Source organism: Nyctibius grandis, chromosome 3 (assembly GCF_013368605.1).
Source record: "Nyctibius grandis isolate bNycGra1 chromosome 3, bNycGra1.pri, whole genome shotgun sequence".
NCBI lineage: Eukaryota > Metazoa > Chordata > Aves > Nyctibiiformes > Nyctibiidae > Nyctibius > Nyctibius grandis.
Genome location: NC_090660.1, coordinates 76,095,274 through 76,116,633, shown reverse-complemented (window position 1 = coordinate 76,116,633; position 21,360 = coordinate 76,095,274). Strand labels below are relative to the sequence as shown.

The window sequence follows — 21,360 nt, the reverse complement described above, 5'->3', positions numbered from 1 at the left end:
AAAATTCAAATGACAGCATATTCTGAAACGCAACATTGCTTTGGAACAAGCATTTCTTTAACAAATATCACTCACATATAGTAAACATTCAAATTACGTGAACAGCACCGTACACCTACACTTCTCTTGAGTGCCACAGAAAAACTGACCTGAGCAAAGCAAACAGATTGGAGACCTAATGAGACTGTTAATTATTGCCATCTCATGTTTTTTAGGTAGTTTATCACCTCACATTGGGAATCTCAGGCTTACATATATTCGTTGTTTAAATGCATTAACTTTTAGGTTGTTCCAAATCTTTCTGATTGCTTTTCCACTGCCAAGTTGTGTTAGAAGACTTTTACAATGGTGGAACACTTGCATTATCCTAACAGTATCTATTTCTAAAACAGTCATGAAAATAATACTATACTTGCATAAAGTGCCACGAGACTCAGGTTAAAAATAATATTTTCTTACAGTTAAGATGTTTTGTTGATTTTTAGTGTTACACTAAATACCTGTAGGAGAAAACTAAATGAACGCCCTGAAATTCCTGAGTGATTCTACACTAACACGGACAAATTAAGATGGCTCGGTTTTTGTGCAGTGGGTCTGCACTGCATTTCTTCAAAGACAGATTAGATTAACTTAGTGAAAACTTATTTTACAGTTTTATTATTTAGAAGTTTTAGTAAAGATGTTGGATTTTTGAAATAAATATTAAAATTCTTCACAAATTTTTCTCTTTGTCTATAAATAGAATCGCACATTAAGGTCTAATCACTTACCAAAGTGCAGTCAGTTATAAATACCTTGTAAAGCCACTGAAAGCAACAAGTTTTATAGGTTCTACTGAGATTTGACAAGAAGACTTTATTCTAGGAATGAAAACAAGGAAGGAAGAAATGCAGATTTATATTCATTTCCCATGTCAAGCATGCTGGGCTGGTAGCTGAAAAAAGTAATAGATTTTTAGCTGTAGTAATACTATATAATTTAGTATAATGTTATCCTGATCTATTTTATATGCAAATACGTATTTGCAATCCTATATCTGTTATCTTTATATTATTTCTCACAGTATGTACTTCAAAGATTTGTTAGTTGTGATATGTTAGAGATTCAGTTTATTACAATTTGAAAGCAAATTATAAATATATCCATGTAACTGAATTTATTAGAAGAATTAAAGATCTTTGGAAGATGTAACCATTGCATGTAGTTTCAGTCTGGGTTTTGAAATGTTTTTAGTACTGGGAAAAATGAAGACAAGTTTCTTTACAAAATTCTTTTCTTAATTTTCTACTGAGGACTTTCACCATATTATCTTACAGTGATTGGATAGAGACTTGTGGATGTCCAGAGAAGATGAAAAATTTTGATTTTAGCATGAAGATGAAACAGAAGTTGTATTCATGTAAATCTTAAGTGGATATTTCTACTGGGGATTTGAGAATTGTGTTTCAATCACTTGGGAAAAAATTCATTCTGTTTTTTATTTATAGCATAAAAGTGATATGAAATGGTGGGGTTATGGTTGTGTTACATGGTACTGAAAGTGTAAGCTCTCCTGTTATTTGCAGGCTATGTTAAGTTGCTTTGAAAGAGTAATAGTCACATTTTGCAGATGTTCATAATGTACACAGATGTGTACAAGTACAGTAAGTTCCAATTTGCATGTGCTTAATTAAAAAAGCTTGTTTTAGGCAAGTGTAAAGACCACTGGGGATAAATGTTCCTTTATATGCCAGACAGCCAAGAAGCTATAAAGCCATTTGATTGTACTTAAGAAATTTATTCAGTAAAATAGTGTCTGATTGACTTTAGGATTCTACCTTATTTTTAAGAGGCAACTCCAGCACTTAAGACAGTTTCAATTCATTTGTATCGGTACTGCTGAAAATGTTTTCTCATATCTGAAGACAACAGAATTCTGACAGCAAATAAAAGGAGTCTCTGGCTTCTCCTCTTCCTTAGTTTACAGTCAGTTGAACTGTTTCACATCAATCTCATTTGTTTTCATACCTACAGTAGTTCTTTTCCTTGAATCTTGTCATCTGCCTGACTCTTCCTATTGTGTTAGCGTTTTTCTTTCTCATTATTGTTTTTGGTTCCTCTGTCCTCCTTTACCTGATTTGTTTTTTCCTTCTAGGTATTAAGCAGGATATAAAAATAAAACCTTTGCCCTTAGCTTAAAGCGCTCTATTCATCATGCTAGCCTCCATCTCAGCAGGTAAATAGCTCACATTTTAAAGCAGAGACTATTTGTTACATTTCACTGTTTGAACATCTCCTGGTTCGGGCTTTGAGAACTCCTTTTCTTCATTATCTAGTTGTGCTTTTACCCTCTTCTCTGGATATCAGCAATGCAGTAGATACAGAGAATACTGAAGATCACCTTAAGCTTCTTCAGCAGTTTCTCTAGCTAAGCAGTCTCCTCTGACCCCATCTGTAGGAGTGCTGAAGAATGTGTCCTGACATCAAGTACAAGACTTTTTTTTTCCTCAAGTCCCCTGCGTACCTTTTGTTAAACTCCAGGTCTACATCTCTTATTTTTCTCCTTCTACTCTCCATGTCTTTCTGTTTTCTATAGCCTTTTTTTAGGATGGCATCCACCTGTCTTATTTAGATTCACATACAGTGGCGTATAACCCACTGTGCCAAAGTATCCCCAAATGCGATTTTATGTCTTAGCTCCATTTTCCTTCAGAGTCCAGCTTCCATGTGTCACCAGTTTCTGAAGAGGTTTTGTGTTCTGTAGATCAGCTTTTCAGTAGTAGAGGAAAGGGATATCAGGGTGGCGATTATCAGTCTGGCTGTTAATGTACACTTTTGAGTTGTCAGATCTTGTTTTCAGAATAGCCTTACAAGATAGACCTTGGACAGAATGAATCACCATGTGAAAGCTAAACAACGCTGGGAGGAGAAGTATTTGGTGAAGAGAGACATGCAGGAGCTATGGAACCTGTATAAATTGAAAAAGAAGGCTTGTTGTTAATCATATGTATCTTCTTTTTCTGGTTTCACATTTGATAGCACAAACAGTTTTTGCTTCCCCATAGCAGTACTACTTTGTAATCACAGGGTCACTCCAGCAGATAGTCTTATTGTTGCCTCCAGCACCAGTATGCAAGTAAAATCACTTGCTAAAGGAAAACAGCATGGTCTTAAAGCTGTAATGAGATGTTACTTTGGCTGCTGCTACTTTGAATTTATCAGATTTGAATTTAGATTCATGTTTCACAAAGTATTTAAGCAACTGCCTAACTTTAAGCAGATGAGTAACCCCTGTTAAGTCAGTGGAACTACTTAAATGTTTAAAGTTATGTGCATAAATATCTTACCAAATCAGGATATTAAGACAAGAAAGTGTATGCAGACTTGGGTTTTGTTTGTTGTTTTTTGTTTTGCAAATATTTCAGTTGGTCAATTTTATGGTAATTATATTTTTTTATGTTAATCATATTTGAGATGGCAGAAGATTTAAAATTGATGCATATTTTCGAATCTTTTGTTTGAAGGAGTTCTGCATGGCTGTTATTTATACGTGCTGTACTTTCAGCCTGATAGAATTTTAAGACTGAATTAAGAGTCAGAGGAAGCTGTGCTGTGAAGCTGAGCAATTTATGTAGAAGATTTACCAAAAAATTTATTACTGAATTTGCTTTGCTGTCTCGTCTACCTACAGCTGAGAGTGACACACTAAAAATGGCTTTGATTTTCCTCTGTACATTGTAAAGCTTTTTGGCTAAATATCCAGTTATGTTGACTTTACGACTTGCATGCCTTCCAGAGAACTATTGATTCACTGAAGGATTTAAACTGGTTTTAGGTAATACAGGCCATCAGTTTCTTTTCTGGCTCTGATGAAAAGTAGTCATTAGCCATCAGCCCCATCAAATGGGAAATTTCCTGGGGTTTGCTTATTTTACTGGAGTTGTGTATCATGCAGACTAGTTGGCCTAGGCCTCATCTACACATAAGTTATCGCACTTTAACTATACTAGTAGTTTTCTGTGGAAGCAGTGTTATAATTTAATTAATATGACTTATGGGAGGAGTAGCTGAAGATGCCTTTATGGACATACAGTTGTGTCCACACAGGGCTTAAATGATTGAGAGAGTTGGGATTGTTCAGCCTGGAGAGGAGAAGGCTCTGGGGAGACCTTATAGCAGCCTTTCAATATATAATGGGGGCTTAATAAGAAAGACAGAGAGGGACTTTTTACCGAGGTCTGTAGCAACAGGACGAGGGGCAATGTTTTTAAACTGAAAGAGGGTAGATTTAGATTGGACAGCAGGAAGAAATTTTTTTTTACAATGAGGGTGGTGAAACACTGCAACAGGTTGCCCAGAGAGGTGGTAGATGCCCCATCCCTGGAAACATTCAAGGTCAGGTTGGACAGGGCTTTGAGGAACCTGATCTAGTGAAAGGTGTCCAGGGACGGTGAACTAAATGAACTTAAAGGTCCCTTCCAACCCAAACCAGTCTGTGTTTCTGTGATTCTCTTGCTTCAAGAAAGCAGACAAAAATAATCATCAAACTGTTAATCAAAATTGTGAAACCAGTGTAAAAGCTATGCACTTAATAGGATTTAGTGGATTGTTGTCGTTTTTTGCTTCCTAATCATGGTTAAAGTCCTATTTGCCGTTTTAGAATAAATATAGCCTTGTTCCCCAAAGTTACTGAGACTGTTTACTTATCATCTGATTAGGAGATTTAGGTCAATTTTGGTTTTCTTTTTTGATTAAGAGCAATAATAGAGTGGTCCTAAAGATGCTGATGTGCAGGCTGCAGACTAACCTGCGGGAAATGAGGCAGCTGTTGAAAACCCTGGTTCCACCACCCCTGCCCTCCTCCTGGCCAGGAGTTTCCAGTCTCTCCCTTACTGTGGCAGTAGCATTTGTGTGGTTATGTGGGGTGAGCCTGAGCAGTATTTTTGATTTGACCAGGAGGAGAGGATCTATCTCCCCTCAGCTCCTCAGTGGGGCCCCCTCCAACACAGGTCCAAGCATGCCAGCAATGGCTGAGCCGTGGGCTAATGCGCACAGCTGTCTTGGTGCTGTTGGGCATTGCAGGGTGTTGGGCAATGACTGTTACTTTAACAAGACATGTCTCTTGACCGTGGGCTTCAACTTTGTCGATGATGGGTGACTTCAGTTCTAGAGATAATTTGCGTGAAGTTTTAGACCAGAAATCTAAGCTTTGACTCCAGGTTGTGGCTCAAAGTTGAAGAGAAACTAAATGTTCACTCCTAACTGTTAAGATAGTAGTCTTTTTCAGGTAGAAATAGTAATTATTGGCAGGTGTTACAGGAAAACTTGCGTGTTTATTTTGCATTCTAATTGTATTTTGCTTTTCTTTGATTTTTATTTTGATTTCTTTCATAACTTCTAAATGACCAAGAGAGAAAATCATTCAAACTAGTGGAGCATGGTTGTTTATTTTATGTTCTGTAGCTGCAAAGATGGTTGCAATCTAAGAGGTCTATAATACCAATGTTGGGGAATGCTATAAAGGATTGAGCTGCTTCTGCTATATCTAACATGCTTTGGGGGATATGTCTTAAGTGTTCCCTCTTTGTTCTTTGCGGGAATATTTTCATTAAAGTTTTGGTTTTGTTACTTTAATATTTAACGATCGTAGGATGGTCTGTGTACTTTTTACTTCTGGGAGTGTAGTAAAAATGTCTTGTATAAGAAAATCTCTTCCTGAAATTTAGGATTTTTGACACTACCTCCTTGCAGATAGTGTATTGTTCTTGTGCTGCATTTAAACTGTTACTGAGCACTTTAACCTTCAAAACTTTACAGTTTTTCTTTTCCAGTTTATCATGTAATCTCTTAGGAACTGTAAACATCATAAATGCATTTAGCATTTTAAATTTGGGAAAAAAAAATACAGAAAAATAGGCTGACATCCAGCCCTCCACAATATGAAGTAAGCTCGAGTGTAGTGTTTCTCACTAGGTGCTCTGTCTTCAGAGGTGTCTGGTCAATAAGAAATACTGAGTTTAGGTGCTAAAGAAGGATTGGGGGCTGCTGATTCGAGTCTTCATGTTTGTGTTTGCATTCTGTCATGGCTGGAAGGGTGGTGTAAAAGGTGCTGACAGTAGAACACCAGGGCCTGCTGCGTGCTTCAGATTAGTGAATGCAACATACTAACCTCAGCAGCATGTAAAGCAAGTAAATGAAGGAGACTTCATGTTACTTTGACTGTCTCTGTGGAGCTTAATTTACAGAATAGCAAATTAATTTACTGAGAGTAGTGATGATACTTCAGTCAGAATAAAATCATCTATTTTAAGGAACCTAGCTTTTGTTACATTGCTTTTATCTTTTCTTTTTTAAAGACTGCAGCCTGAGAAGTGTGCAACTGGGAAAAAAACATAGACTGAAGTTTGAAGGATGTCGTGGCAAATGATCATTTGCTTGCTCTGTCATATACGCTGTTGAGCTCCTAGTGAATGTCCTCAGACAGATGGTTAGAGACCCAAGACGTATATGCCTTCTGTTTTCTTTCATCATTAAAGTGCGCTGGCACATCTCTATGTGTTTTGCGGGACAATGGGTGCTCTTGTGTGCGCACTGCACATGCACGCAAACACTCTTCCTCTTCCCTCTGAAAGCAAACCACTCTTCTTTAGCTTGCACAAAATCAGAACAAATGTCGGAAGATGGAGACAGAAAAGTATGTAAGTTCTGCTAAAGTAGATCTGGAGCATCTCCAGTTATGGAGTATCTACTTTGAAAGTTTTTCTACTTTAGAAAGTAGAAGTTGGCCAAAGCCAACTTATACATAAGGTGCAGATTCTTTGTGGAAAGTTAATTGAAATTTGAAGCAACTTAATTAAAAGATTGGTGGGTTTGATCAGCCCTCCCAAACAGATTTGAATGTCTTTCAGAATATATATTGTAATTCAGTGGAGGTTCTTGGCATGATGCAGGAGTCATTTGGTGAAACATTTTGGGATGTGTTACAGAGATCCAGCTAGACAGTTAGAGTGGTCCCTTGTTGTCTTAAGATGCGTGACCATGAAGAGCATTAGGCTTTTACTGGTAGTTTTTCTTCTGAGGCACAATTTCTTAGAAAGACTTGGAACAACCCGCGGTTCCCATGATCCTTCTGAGGGAGATGTCTTCCAGAGACAGGTTATTCTATGTCAAATTAGGTCTGAGCCTATGTTCAACATTGAAGAGGAAGTGTGCTTCAATGTAACAATTGATTCACTTGGAAATGCGAAAAAAAAAGAGGAGGAAAAGATGTCAAGGTTGTAAATTCTAAATATAGGTCGGAAAACATAGAGGGACCCTCATTTAGAATTTTCTTGGTTTGTTTGTTTTGGTGTTGGGTGAAAAAATATCGAGGTATTTTCTGCCAATAACATTAAATTCTTCCTGTCTTCCTCCTTTTCTACAAAACCTTTTACCTCCTTAGCATGGAGGAAATATTTGAATGTTTGAGTTTGTTTATCTTTATTTATTCCTTAATATCCCACTTGACTTTTCTGAACAAAATACCCCCTGTCATTAGCTGTCAAAAGTGATATTTTATGTAGAATGGATTTTCTTTGTATTTCCCTAATTCTCCCTTTTCTCTTGAAGGGCTTTATTTTTCAGCCTTAGCTGTTTTATTTTCTTTCCTTCTTAATAATTGTCCTGCGTCTTGTTTTTAACTTCTTTCCCAGTTATGCTCTCTCTTGCCTTCAGTCTGGCTTTAGCCACAGTTTTGGGACCAGCATCACAGTACTTGTGACAGTTTTATTCCATTCACTGTTGTCTCTCTGATACCGTTTTTTTCTCTAGTGCTGCAGTAAGAAATCGTCAAATAGTTTTAGGGAATGTGACAAAACTTACTAATGAATCGTTGAGTGTTACACTGATCGATATCAAGGATTATTGTGATTACTATTAAGCTTGAAAGTTGAGTCACACACTGTCTAGCTGCTAGAGATGCTGATTTTAACTGGACACTATAATACAGCTTGTCAGGCCATTGTACTTAATGTTCCACATATAATTATGTGTTTTCACTTGATAATCTAAAATGTAAAGATGCCCAGTAAGGTTTATTTTTTTCCTTGCTTTTTTGTATCAGTGATACAAGCAGATAAGCTGGTCCATAAAACCTTTATTAAATATAACTGGGGGAGGATATTGACTTTCTCAGGGTCATTGTGAGTTACTGTGTAAGAATACTCATTCTTTCCCTGAGGTCTGTGACAGTCGTGGGCGTTGCCATTCTTTCTTTCTGTGAAGCTCAGACAAGGAGCATATATCCTGTATCTCAACAGCTTAAACCCTTACCGAAGGTGGGCATTTGGTTTCTTTGGTTGGGTGGGGTTTTTGTTGTTGTTGTTTTGTTGGTTGTTGTTTTGTGGGTTTTTTTTGTTTTGTTTTGTTTTTAATAAGGATTTTGGCCCAGATTTACAAATGGCTTAGAATGTAGATACGTAGCTCAAAATCCAGTATCTTTAAATGTTTAGGCTGAGGTGGACCCATAACTCTGTGGAAATAACAACTATTATTTAAAAGATCTCACCTGTTGATGCTCTAATGGGTGAAGTGAGAAGCAGGCACCCACGTTCCTTTTTGCAAGCGAATAAGTAAATTGCAGACTGGAGGAAAAGGTTCTGGATTATCACTTCTGATCTGATGCACAGGCTTGGCTGCAGACTTGCATTACCAGCCTTCGTGCCAAGGAGCAGCATGACTGGAGTCAGACCTTAATCTTCAGCATTTCCTGGTTCAAGCCATATTTGTTCAGCGTGCGCAATGTGATGATTGCCAAATGGGGGCACGTCACTCCCATCCTGCACCGCATCAGGAGCTTGGGCTGGGGAAGAGCAGCGAGGCCACAGAGCCAGCTATGGCAGCGCCCACCACCGCAGCATGGAGCATCCTTTCCAATGAGCTGCTAGTCGCCTACGGTTAAGGGAACTGTTTTTAAGGCAGGTCAAAGTTTGTTCTCAGAGGAGAACTGATAAAGCTCACAGAGAAAACAGAGAAAGCAATACTGTTTGTATTTAATTATTTTTCTGTTTATGGATTATACTGACTTATTAAGACTAGGTGCTGATCCCTACTTCATGACTCTTAAAGAGAGAACAAGAAATGATAACGCCTAATTAAGTTGTAAGTATGGTTCAGTCTATTGAAGGGAGTCCATTTGTACCTATCCCTTCTATTAGCAGACATTTTAAAATGTGACAGAACAAATTAATGTAATTGAGATTAAAAATTACTTTGGATATAAATCTTAGCAACAAGATAAGCCAAACTTTTCTAGGGTAATGAAGAAAGATCTTTTAATTTTAGAGAATATCTCAAACAATACGTGTTAATAGTCATTACCATCCTTCCAACAGCCATGCTGTATTCATAGCATACCTGAAGTAATGTAACCACTGTTGAAATATATGAAATGAGTCTTAAACAGTTTCGTAAAGGATTTGGATTTTAAAAAATCCTTTAGGTTAACTAACATGCAGAAGAGAACAGCGTCTTTTAGGAAGCTTTTGTTTTTCCTTCTGCTTTCCTTGCAGTAATAGGAACATTTCTGTTTCTAAATTGACTTAAATGTTTGTCTCGGGCTGGTGATGGTGGGTTAGACCAGCAAGAAGAGGGGCCCCAGCTTCTATTTTTGAACAGTGGGCTATTGTAAGAAGAAAACTTTACTTGTCCTTAATGATTTAGAGCTTTTTCGTAAAAGATTTATCTACTATAATCTGGACTGTTAGAAGCAGTAGGAGCCCTGTTATCCGTGTTAGCATGGACACATTAAATTAAGCTTGTTTCTGTTCTTCCTTAGCTGTCTTCAATTATCTGTGCTCCATTTTGGCCTACACTTCATTATGGAAACTTTTTTCTTTCATGGGCTCATACCATGTGCCATCATATTTCTTTTTCGTGTGCCATATTAGGTCTCTTGAAAACTTTTGCAGTCATTGATGGCAATTTATAAAAGCAAAAAGATCTTTGCCTGTTGTTGTGAGTGATCTGCTGTGTCACAAAGATTTATCATTAGCATCTTAAAATAAAGAAGATATTTTGTAATCATGACGATGTGGCATTGGAAGAAAGGGAGTCATCTGTTTCCTTTTAACAGTTGGTTGAGTACATAAGAGCGAGACTTCGAGAAACGGAGTCTGGATAGATTAATATTCCTTTCCAATATGTTATTTTGGCCTAAGTTTTGGAAACCTATAAGTTTAATTAGCTTGGCAATTGCATCTGCAGATTCTAGTCTAAAGAGTGCTAACCTTTGTATCCTTATTTTCAAAATCTTGCCTGTGTTTTTACACATCAAAGAACCAATTTGAGAGCTGTTAACCTTTATGAAAGCAATATATTATTTCTGAGACAGTGATGGAGCCCTATTTTGAACGAAATTATCAGATCCTGCCATATTTCTTGTCTTTGAAAACATCAGCTCAGCCAAAATGTTAAAGAACATGGGCTCCCACCATTTAGACATTCATATTAATACTGTTTTTAGAGATGAATTATCAAAACAAGATGAGGTTACTCATTAAGTAAATATCTAACACTTATAAAATTGTAAATGCCAAAAAATACAGTAAAATTTTCTGTCCTAATTCAGTACATACCAAAGAAAATAATTACTTTGTTAAACTGAGTGATGCCAAATATTTGTGTCTAATATTTCAGTGCAGAGGTCAGTTAGCTTGGCTCTTTCTTTTGAAATTCAGCCATATTAATGTAACGGATTTTAAGTCAATGCTGATGGATGCACAGCATTTGTAATAATGTACAGTTGAATGGTTTACATGAGTGTTTTGAAGTCATCTAAATACCAACAGAGGCAAAAATGTTTCCTGGATATATATTTGTGTGTACAGCAACAGATACATATATTTGAATCTGCTTATCTGATTCCAGAATAGAATAATAAGTGACTGATTAAATTGAGGGCATTTTTGGGTAAGGCATCGTTAGCCAATGTACTTGATCTACTATGTGTACTCCTTTGTGGTCCAAGTACTGTATTTGAGGCACTTATAAAATATTCTAAATTGCACCACAACCAGTCAGAGATTTGAGATTATACCAGTTACGACACATTCCTAGGAAGTGTAGATGCAAAAAAAAAAAAACACCACCAAAAACCCAACACTTAAAAAGGCGTTTTAAATCAGTGAAAATTATGAATTCTCAGCACCATCCTGGATTTTGGCCTCTTGATAGGGAAGTCTCCTGGGCAGGCAGCACCTTTGATGATTAATTTATTTATGCTCTTTCTCTAGTCAGTCAGTATACACTGGAAAGATAGTATTAGTGGTCTTTTTGGAGAAAAGAGAAAGAATATAACTTAAAAACATAGGAATGTACACACACACACATTTGATTTGTCAGTTTGCAAGTTAAGCACACTTTTGTTTTATATAGAAGCATATGTTGAATGTACTTAAATATTTTAATAAACTAAGACCTGTCTAAAAATTCTGCAGGAGTAAAACTACATCCAGTTATATACCTTTCCACTTTTTTAAAAAAACTTAGTGGAAAAGGTCAATGTTGCAACATGTCCAGGGTGTCAACAGGTGGAGGTTGTGATGGAAGCTTAATCCCACGTTCAAGAGGTCTTAATGAAAAACAACTTTCCGCTCACAATGCGGTAGTTTGACGTATCCTCACAGTTTAAAATGAGGCATGGGGTGAGAAATAGTTTCTGGATCCAGGGTTGCTTTTAGTCTTAGTTTAGATTTTACTTAAATGGTAGGATGACGGTCGTCCTTCTGTCTTTACTGATAAATAAAAATACTAGAAATAATCTCATCAGGGAAATTGTTTTATTTGCTGTGTTGTTTTGTATTTTATTGCATGCTGGGTGTGGATCAAGTCATTGAGGATTTGGAGCGGTTGTAATTCTGTGTTTTACTTCAGTCCTCAGTCCTTAACCTGCCAGAAACTAGTGACCTCCTGAGGTTGTCCCAGACGTGACTAATCCATGCCACTGCATTAAATAGGTAGATGTGGGAATAGTAAGTGCATATTTCTGCAAATAATGCTATTTCTGTAAATAACGTCACTTTTAGTTGCCACTGTTAAATCCAAGAGTTAGCAATCTTTAGAGAAGCTATTTAAGTGTATTTATAGAGGGTGAGACTCAGCCTCGGTGCTCTGAATGTGCCAGGAGCGTGGCACTGCAATACCCCAGCTCACAGGGCTTGGAGCCGACTACCTCCTGGGATGAGGGGAGGAAGGAGTCGCCGTTTCCACTGCTGCCTCCTCTCCTCTTCCTCAGTTCAAGAAGTAGACCATTGCGTTTTGTAGTTAAATATTATTCTTGGTGAGTTGAATTTCATTATTTTTGTCCTTGACAGCCTGATTCTTTTCCAGTTTAACTGAGTTGGGGACGATTTTTTCTCAGGCAGTACTTCTTACAGAAGTTGTATTGGGTGACAAAAATGCTGACTTGTACAAAAAAAGAATGTTGGAGAAATGTCGAAGTTATTAAGAGAAATGAAACTAGTATTAATTTTATACATTATTAGTTCCATTTGTTCCTATTCCTAAATCCATCATGGTTTTTCAGTGCTTATTTTACTTTTAGTGTCTGTGAAAATTTTGTACACTGGCTACTACTGTTACTGAATTTTCTAAGAACAGACATCACTCAAAGCTTGAAAAGCTCCACGAATGTTTACCTGTATTGGGTATTTTTGTGAGAATACAAAGCTTTTCATAGAGCTAGTGTCTTACTGGTCCGTCTTTCCAGTGGGAAGGTGAGGCCGGGTATGTGCGGGATGAGAGAGCAGCTGCGCAGATTAGAAGTTGAAAACACTGCAAGGAAGAAAACACGGTGTTGTAAGTGCTGTTACTCCTGAGCGAGTAATTGAGCTTACAGCTTTCCAAGGGCTTTTAGCTTAAGCCCTGGGGTCATTTACCATTTAAGTGTGCTTCCACCTGCAGTAGGAAATATGAAGCTAAGCCATGTGGGTGTGATGAGTGGAGCAGGGCATGGGGAGGCATGGGGCTGGGCTGGGCTGGGTGAGTGGGTGGGCGCACGGCCCTTTCCAATGGAAGGGGGCCCGAACCTTGCTAACAAGAGGGCTGTGTGTCAGGGAGCTGGGCAAAGCCGTGCTCTTAGATTGCTCACAGTGAATAAATGTGCTGAGAAAAAGTGCAGCTGTGCTTTTTTAATATGCACTGCAGGAGATTTCAGCAGCCTGATGATATATCTTGCATTGATGTTGAAAAGATAAACACATTTGGAGAGCACAGGAAGGCCTTGTGTTTTTATGTTAGCAGAATGCTTCCTAATGAATAAGAACGTGCTGCTGGCTTCACAGAGCCATATGGCAGCTTTTCTGATTTTAGTTCAGTGCAGATGCATAATTCTCCCTTGTTTTACCTCCCAAAACCTTCCTGAGATGTTGCATAGTTTTTCCTGTAAGACTTGATCTGTAGTTTCTGGGGGAAAAAATGTATTCGAGAGTCTAATAGCTTCTTTGCTGTGGACAGATGTATGCTGTGTGATGAAAGAGCAACCTCACTACATAATCACTTCCCTAAAATAGTAGCTAACTTTATTCACGGAGATGGGATAAGCTGGTCTTAAAATCGATTGCTGAAATAGTTGCTGTTTCTTAGGCACCGTTCTTTTGAAAAATTAGTTGCTTTCAGGGAGAAAAACCAACTTGTGTCAAGGCAGTGGGAACTGGGTAAGAAATGTGCATGTGGATATCAAGTTCCATTTGAGCCATGGATCGTAGTGCTTTGAATTACACAGCTACCAGGCAGAGCTGCTTTCCCGGTGGTTAACCAAGCATCAAAATAACTTCCATGTTCTTCACTGCTTTGCTTCATCGTGTGTAGTGATCCAAAACTGCTCACGTTACCAAACACAAGCTTTCTTTTTTTTTTTCCTGTTTTTTATTCAAGTCAATACATTTGAAGGTACTTTTTCTATAGCCTTATTCATGTTTGAAAACCTCTTGTCCATTACCACCATCAATATCATTACTTAGCAATAATCATACACAGATGTTATTAAATCTAATATTTCAAATGTCACTAAATCTAATACTTCATAAAACTGTCACGTCAACTAAAATTTAGCCATTTGCTAAGTATACTTTCTATTATATGTAAACATTAGTTTTTAATCCTGTATCTACCCTTATCTTTGGCCAGTTACATACTTTTACTGTTTCCTTGATTGTTTGTTTGGATTTTATTTTTTCACGGCGATTCAGGAGAGATCAGAAGGACCACACAGGGTAAATTTACAGGTAGGAATGAGGCAAGACGAAAGTGGTTGGCTAATGCATACAAAAAAAATGGAGGAGATAAGTTGTTTTCAAGACAGTTGCAGTGTAGAATTTAATTGCATGTTTAAACATTACATAGCATTTACAATCACTTTCAAGTGATGTTGCTGTTACTGTTATAAGGATCCTTCTTGATTCATGTGATTTTTCTAATGTGCAGAGTTGAGCTTTCTAGTATCCCTTATAATAATGTCTTTGCTTATATTTTTACCGATTATTATATAAATGAGAGTATATGATTTTAGATGGGTGTGACATTTCAATAGCAATTCCAGAAAATTATGAAGAACAGGAATTATTTGGGGCACCTGGGAAAACCTGTTTTAAACAGTATTGGATAGTAAATTTGATTCTGCCTGTTACAGTTAATTTTTCTCTTGACCTCTTTCCTCAGCAGTTTATAGAGCACAGGTGCTGCCCTGTTGAGGGTTTCGCCAGCATATCTTTTTTGCTCCTCTTGTTGTATGAAGAACCTTAAGTGTTTCTCCTACGAAAAATAAACTAAATGTGTGTTGATGCAAATTTCCTCTTTCAGATTATGCTTCATCTTTTTGCAATCCCTACAGAGGCTGTGATTATGTTCTTTACTTTGAAAATGCATTTTGGTTTTGCAGAGAGCATCAAGGGGAAAATATTTCTGTAGCTGGTTTCATGAAGGAAGTTGGAGTAGAGTTTGAGTACAGACAAAGAGAGCTTTTCGAGTGATTCAGCTGGTCCTGCCTGACTACCTGTAGGAAGGGAGAGTTTGAAACACAACCAAGAGAAGGCGATGCCTGTCAGTAGCACTTCTGAGTCTGCTGTCAGAAATCCAGAGAGAACTGACATAGCTTGAGTTGGGAGGATGGAAAACCAGGAAGGCTTCCTAAGTTAAAATGTAGCTGGAGACTTCAAACTATTGCTTTTGGCTTCTCTTTCTCTGACTTACGAATTTCTGTTAAACTAATGGGATTTCACAAAAGTTTGCTTTCAGAATCTGGAATAACCTTCAAATAAATCTTGAGGCTTTCCCACTGATAAATTTGTCAGAAAATATTGGTTTGGGTTTTTTTTCCTTCTTTTTTATGTATATTTATGTGGAAAAGTAAATACAGCTTATGATCACTAGGAAGATGCCCAATAGAAAATATGAATATGTATTTTAGTATATTACTGCATACACAATTGTAAACATATCCACAGTTTACAGTCTAAATTACACACATCACTAAAATGCTACATAATTAGTTGTATATATTCTTTGTAGTATCCCTCTTAGGAGTACATCTATTTTATTTAAATTTTTTTCTCTCTCTAGGCTAAACTCTTAATTGAGCGGAGCTAATAATTATTTCATGTGCATGAAGTTTATTCCGCTGTAATTTAGATAAAATATGCTTGATCCCTGGTAGCCATATTCATAGGGATGGGACCGGTTTCTAATTTACTGCTCCCTCTCCAGTGGAGAATTCCCTGTGTGGAGGTGAAGCCACGGGAAGCCCCTTTCCACCCCGCTCACTTCCTCTGCTGGCACAAGGCTGGATTTCTCTTCCCATGCTAAACCTCCGCTCTGCTTTAGCTGCCGTGCCTGTAGCATGCCTGGTAACACTTTCCTGGCGTTTGACATTTGAACAGGGGCATCGCTGTTCTAGGAGGCAGCATCACCAGAAGGTGCAAGATCAGGGAACCAGCTCCCTCTCTCCGTGTTAGTGGCCACAGTGGAAAAATCTGGCGGCTGTGGTTAGTCACAGGGTAATACCAGCAATTCCCATGGGGCTGGAAAAAGGCTTCTGAGGGGCTTCGCAAGGTTGGGCCTCTGCAGCTATTTTCCTAACCCCTAACATTCAAAAATCATTAATCTAGTGTAGAAATAATAAACTCTCTGTGCTTTTGATTTGTTTGTAAGGCCCCCACTGAACCTAAAAAAAGATAGGAGAAGTAAAAAAAGGAAAAGTAGACTTTACATTTTTGCACCAGTACTTAACGCCCGCCAGAAGCTGGAACTGTTAAGAAAAACAAAAAATACCAACTCGTGATAAATGCATGAGTGTTTCTGGCACTAGAAATTCATGTATCACTTGTTGATTTTTTCCAACCTTCCTGCAACAAATTTTTGTTCTCAATTAGCCCCACGTGCTGTATCGCTGAAGAAAAGATTTGCATTTCAAGACAGTTCCCATGCCTGTCTGTTAGGACGACACTGCTGACAGGGTTCGCACTTACTTTTCCTGTATGTGCTGATAGATTCTTCACAAGGGGCTTTGTAGTTCAGTGAAAAATGGATCATTTACTGCGCAGCTTAACATTGGCAGTAGCTGCAGTTTATAGCATCGACATAAGTTACTGCTGGTCCTGCTCAGAGGCTGTCTGAGGCCATGGTTTCGTAGACAATTCTGCTTAAAGAAATGCATAGGGGCGTGTGGCCTGAATGTGTAGCCTCTTCTAAGCTCTCCGGCCACTTAACTTCTTACACAGTTAAGTTACAGATCCAATTCTGAAGTCCATAATTTTGGAGCACTTGTGATTTGTAAAGCTTTTCGGAATGCCTAACCAAATGTCACGAGTAGCGTAGTGTACGTTGTCACCCTCACTGGGAGAGGCAGGTAGACAACGTTTGTGTCTAAACGACATTTTCATATTTTCTCCATTTGTTACATTTTTTCCTTGAGCAAGCACTGTGTTTATTGATCCTGCAAAGGTGTTGGACCCTCTGTGGAAAAGGTGTCTGAGAGAAGAGAAAATGGCGAGGTTGAATGGGTGCAAGGGACAGCTGATGATGGAACGACAGTGGTCAGGGATCAAAGGGTCAAAATAGAGAAGTGGGGAGCCAGAGGGGAAAGCAGCCACTGTCAGGGACTGGATGTGAGGCTTGAGAGACCCTTGGTCTGACCTGGTATTGCAGCTCCTGTGTTGATTACCATTACAGTAATTAAAAACCTACTCCTTTTTCATTGTATAAAACCTTGCCTGTGTGCATAAAAGAGAACAGTTGGTTTTGTAGGTATCTTTTTGGTGGTGTATGTGAACTCCATGGTTGTAAGAGTGAAAAAAATCTTCAACGGATGTCTTGTATTGTGTGAAAAATAATCAGTAAAAGTAGTCTTTGTAAATCAGTGAAGCCTGGAAATACTGGGTAGTGAATGTGCTTGCTCATCGTTGCTGTGCCATATCTGCAGCCCCTCCATTTCTAGCACGTGGAGTATAATCTCATGTTCTCCAATACTCAAGATGGTATCAATGGCTGAAGCAGTGAGGGGATGAAAGCAGGAAGCTGGTATCCATATCCATTATAATATTTTGCAGTGTGAAACCAGGGATCACTTTATGCTACCAGGAACAGGTGGGAAACAAATATCATCACCAACTTTATTAAAAGCTCAACCCTATATTTAGAATCTTTTAGAATTCTTTCACAATTTTTAGAACATATTTTCAGTATTGTATCATCATATGGTGCCAACTCTTACTATATTGTAGTATGGCAAATATTGTTCAATGGTGTTATATTGTGTATGAACACACCCTAAGAAGACAGCTAAGATTTTTGTGATGCTTTTCATGAAAGCAAGAAACCATAGAAATGTAGGATGAGACAGCCCGAGTGACCAAAGCCTTATTGCCAGCGGGTGATCGCTGACAGGAGAACACGCAGGGGTTCACAAAAGCAGTTCCCTTACTGTATGTCTAAGCAGTGTGTATTCATACTGACCTTATAACCTCTGCCAAGGAAAGAGTTCAGAGGAACTTTGGCTGCAGTATTGCAGATCTACAGATAGTGGAAAATACTGTACATTTGCATACATTTTAATTTGAGTGACCGATGCTTTCATGTTCACTAAGGGTGATTTTCCAAAGGCCCATCTGCACATGGTACTTTCAGTAATTTCTACAATGAATCTTCTTCTGCTTTATTGTTGTAGAAGGCATAAATTCTGGTTATCGAAATTTGTGTGCTTTCATGTTTATTAAAATAATCTATTGCCTAATATTAAAAATAAAAAATCTTTAATGATTTTTAACATTCTAGATTGCCGTATGGCCCTAACTTTTACATAATTGCTTGAAAAATAATAAAAGAATGTTTTGAGTATAGAATTAGCAACAAAAAATTACTTGTTTCATTAACTTATAATGTAGAATATGGATTTTGTATAGTGTTTTTATTACTTTTATTACTTCTTCCTTAAACACCAATATCATTCTTGGAATAGAAAAATTAATACAGTCCATACTTGATAGGAATTATAAACCTTCTTGATTTGAAAGTTCCAGTATGTATGAATATACCTTACATTTGGAGTTGGGTATGATCTGTGATACTGCATGTAACATATTGTAATATGTAGCAGTATGCTCCAGAAACCTTAAATCATTATTTTCTTGCCTGTAGTTTTCAAATACAGCACTTGAAATTGTATGTAGTTGTAATAACATACTGGTAAATAAGGCAGTATGAAAATCATGTGATAGTAAAAAATGCGGGTGGAGGCATGGGAACAGAAATGAGACTGCTATTTCTCAGAACTGAAACAGTAGATTGTGGACTTACGTTTTTCCTTCTAAATATAGTGCTCGTGGAAAAGTTGTGCAGCTGTGAGCTTTGCGTACTCTTTTAGATCAGTCTCTTAATACACCTTGATGATGCCTTTTGCTAATTGTATGTTCATAAGGAGTCCTTGTCTTTGCCCAGTGTTATATTTTATAGTTTAGTAAAATGTCTAGCAGAGAAACAGCAGAAATTACTTCATTTGTGTCATAAAACTTCCAAACTGAGAAGCAAATATACTAGTTACACTTCTGTTGAGTCATTATGGAACACTATTTAATCTCATTTTCAGAATTGTTGCACTGTAACTGTTTCATAGCTGATCTCAATACTTGGTGGGTTCTTACTGTATCACTTAGAGAGCACTGCTCTGTCATTTAATACATAGTTTTCTTTATTGCAGAAAAAGCAGCAGCAGCTAACGAAGATGAAGTGCAAAAAGCAGATGTATCATCTACAGGTCAGAGTGTCATTGACAAGGATGCACTTGGACCAATGATGCTTGAGGTGAAGAGCACAAAATTCCTTTATTTAAGCCAGTTCTGCCCCCCCTAGGATGAAGAGCAGTGTAATGAAATGAAAAAGTGCAGTTGGAGGTCGCAGTAAAAGAATGGTCGAGAGAGACAAGCCATCCTGGCTACTTAGGATTATGTCGTTTCAGAGCAGGCAGCATATTTCTGTTGGATTCGGTGATGAAGCTCTCTTTAACTTTGGGTGGGGAAAGGCAGAGAGAGAGATAATTCAGCTGCTTTGTAAGGCAGGCAACTTGAGGGGCTTCAGTTGGTAGCAAGTCTTGGGTGTCTGCATGTGCATGTTTTATTTATTCTAAACCACGACAGATTTGGAAGACCTGCTGTACCTAAACATTGACTTACATCTACAGTAGTATACATGTGAATAATACTTCCTCTAAAATTGCATGTCATTGCTATGCTGTTTTAATGGTTTATCATTTCAGCACTTGCAGCATGACTCTTCCCTCTAGAATATAAAAGTAATCTAGAAGAGCTTTTCAAGCCATGTATTTCCGTTTGTTCAGTTAAGATTTCTGTCTGATTTTAGCTGTTATTTTGATATCCCAAAAGGCTGCATGGTTAAAACCTGGCTTCTGAATGTATGTAGTGTTGGGTAGGTGTGTTATCTGGGATCCTAATGTCATATGCTACTGTCCTTTGGCACTACTGCTTTATCTGCTTAAGCTCACTTGCAAAGTCTTTATTCCTGTTCTGACTGTGGGCTTTATCTGCAAGGAAGAATAAATGTTACTTTAGGTAAAACAAAACACAAACTCTGAATCAAGCTAAAGGAACCAACTTTGGCAGAAACATAATTATTCTGTCATTTCTGAATGTTGCAAAAGCAAGATGCATGTTATAAGAGTTTTAAGTATTTGCATTATTTTTCATGATTTGTTAGATGAAAACATAGTTTTCTGTACTACGTCCAAAATAAAGGCTCCAAAATCACAGTACTAAACATAAGGAAGATTAGGCAGGTTGGAATGAAAACATTATTCTTTGAAAAGCAGGGGTAACAAATTAATTGATTTAATTTAATATTTATTATGTGTGCTCACTGAATTGAATATTGTTCTTTTTGCTATCAAACACGGTTAAACATCCATCTCTTACATTGTGATGTTAAAATTTATCTTTAACTTCCTATTAGTTTAATTGTAAGGACCTGTTTGAATCACAGGGAAAATAAGGATGATTTTTTTCTTCCTGGCTTATCTTGCATGATTGGCTGTTGCAGCAAACATGACATGTAAAATCACCCGTCTGTTCCGTTATTGCATTTAATTTAGTTTTCCTTCACAGTAAAACCATTGCATATTAACAATGAAAGATTGTGGAATTAAATTAATAAACAGTGGTCCTTTTGCACCAAGAAACTTGAAAGGACCGAAAGTTGTTATATGTTTGCTGGGAAAAGACTACAGATACTTTCTTTGTGTCTTTATCTCCTTAAGGAAATGCAATTAAGTTATTTCATCTTTACAGAACCCCTTTATACAACCTCTTCAAAAGCCTACCCTTTTCCATTACCTAATAATAGTAATAATAATGTAAATGCTGATGAACAGTTTATTAGTTGATTTGGTTTAGAAATGTAATTGTCTGTTTTTATTAAAGAATAGAACTGAAGAATCCTCAAAATAGTGTTTCCAGCTGAAGACAGTGAGTAAAATTCATCATGCAGCTGCCTCTGAGGAATATTTTAACATACTTCTTGGTTAAAGCAGAATGAAAATAGGAAGAGAGGGTGAAAAAATAGTCAAGAGAGAGCTGACAACAGCTCAAAGAAACAAATGTATTTTCCAGTACATAATCTAAAATAACATCTGTTCTCTTATTTTCAGTTCCAGCATGTTGTCCATTATTTGTTTCCCCATTGTCCCAGTAGCTCTTATGAAAAGTGTGCTGGCCTTCATTATTGTTCTGGTTGTTTATTGCGGTGGCATACATCAGGGGGCAGAATTAAGAAATTATTGCAAAAGTGGAAGCTTCTATAATATTTAAGTGGCTTGGTGCATTATCTTGCTCCAAAGCCTGCTAC

At 37.5% G+C, this 21,360-nt stretch overlaps 1 protein-coding gene across 7 annotated transcripts in view; it reads left to right on the top strand.

The window, feature by feature from the left end:
• Nucleotides 1-21,360, top strand: part of NCOA2 (nuclear receptor coactivator 2) — a 196,575-nt gene that overhangs the window by 118,955 nt on the left and 56,260 nt on the right. For all 7 annotated transcript variants that reach the window (XM_068396028.1, XM_068396026.1, XM_068396025.1 and 4 more), the window contains one exon: nt 19,205-19,308. In XM_068396028.1, coding sequence (XP_068252129.1) covers nt 19,205-19,308 — 104 coding nt within the window. The remainder of the gene's footprint in view (nt 1-19,204; nt 19,309-21,360) is intronic.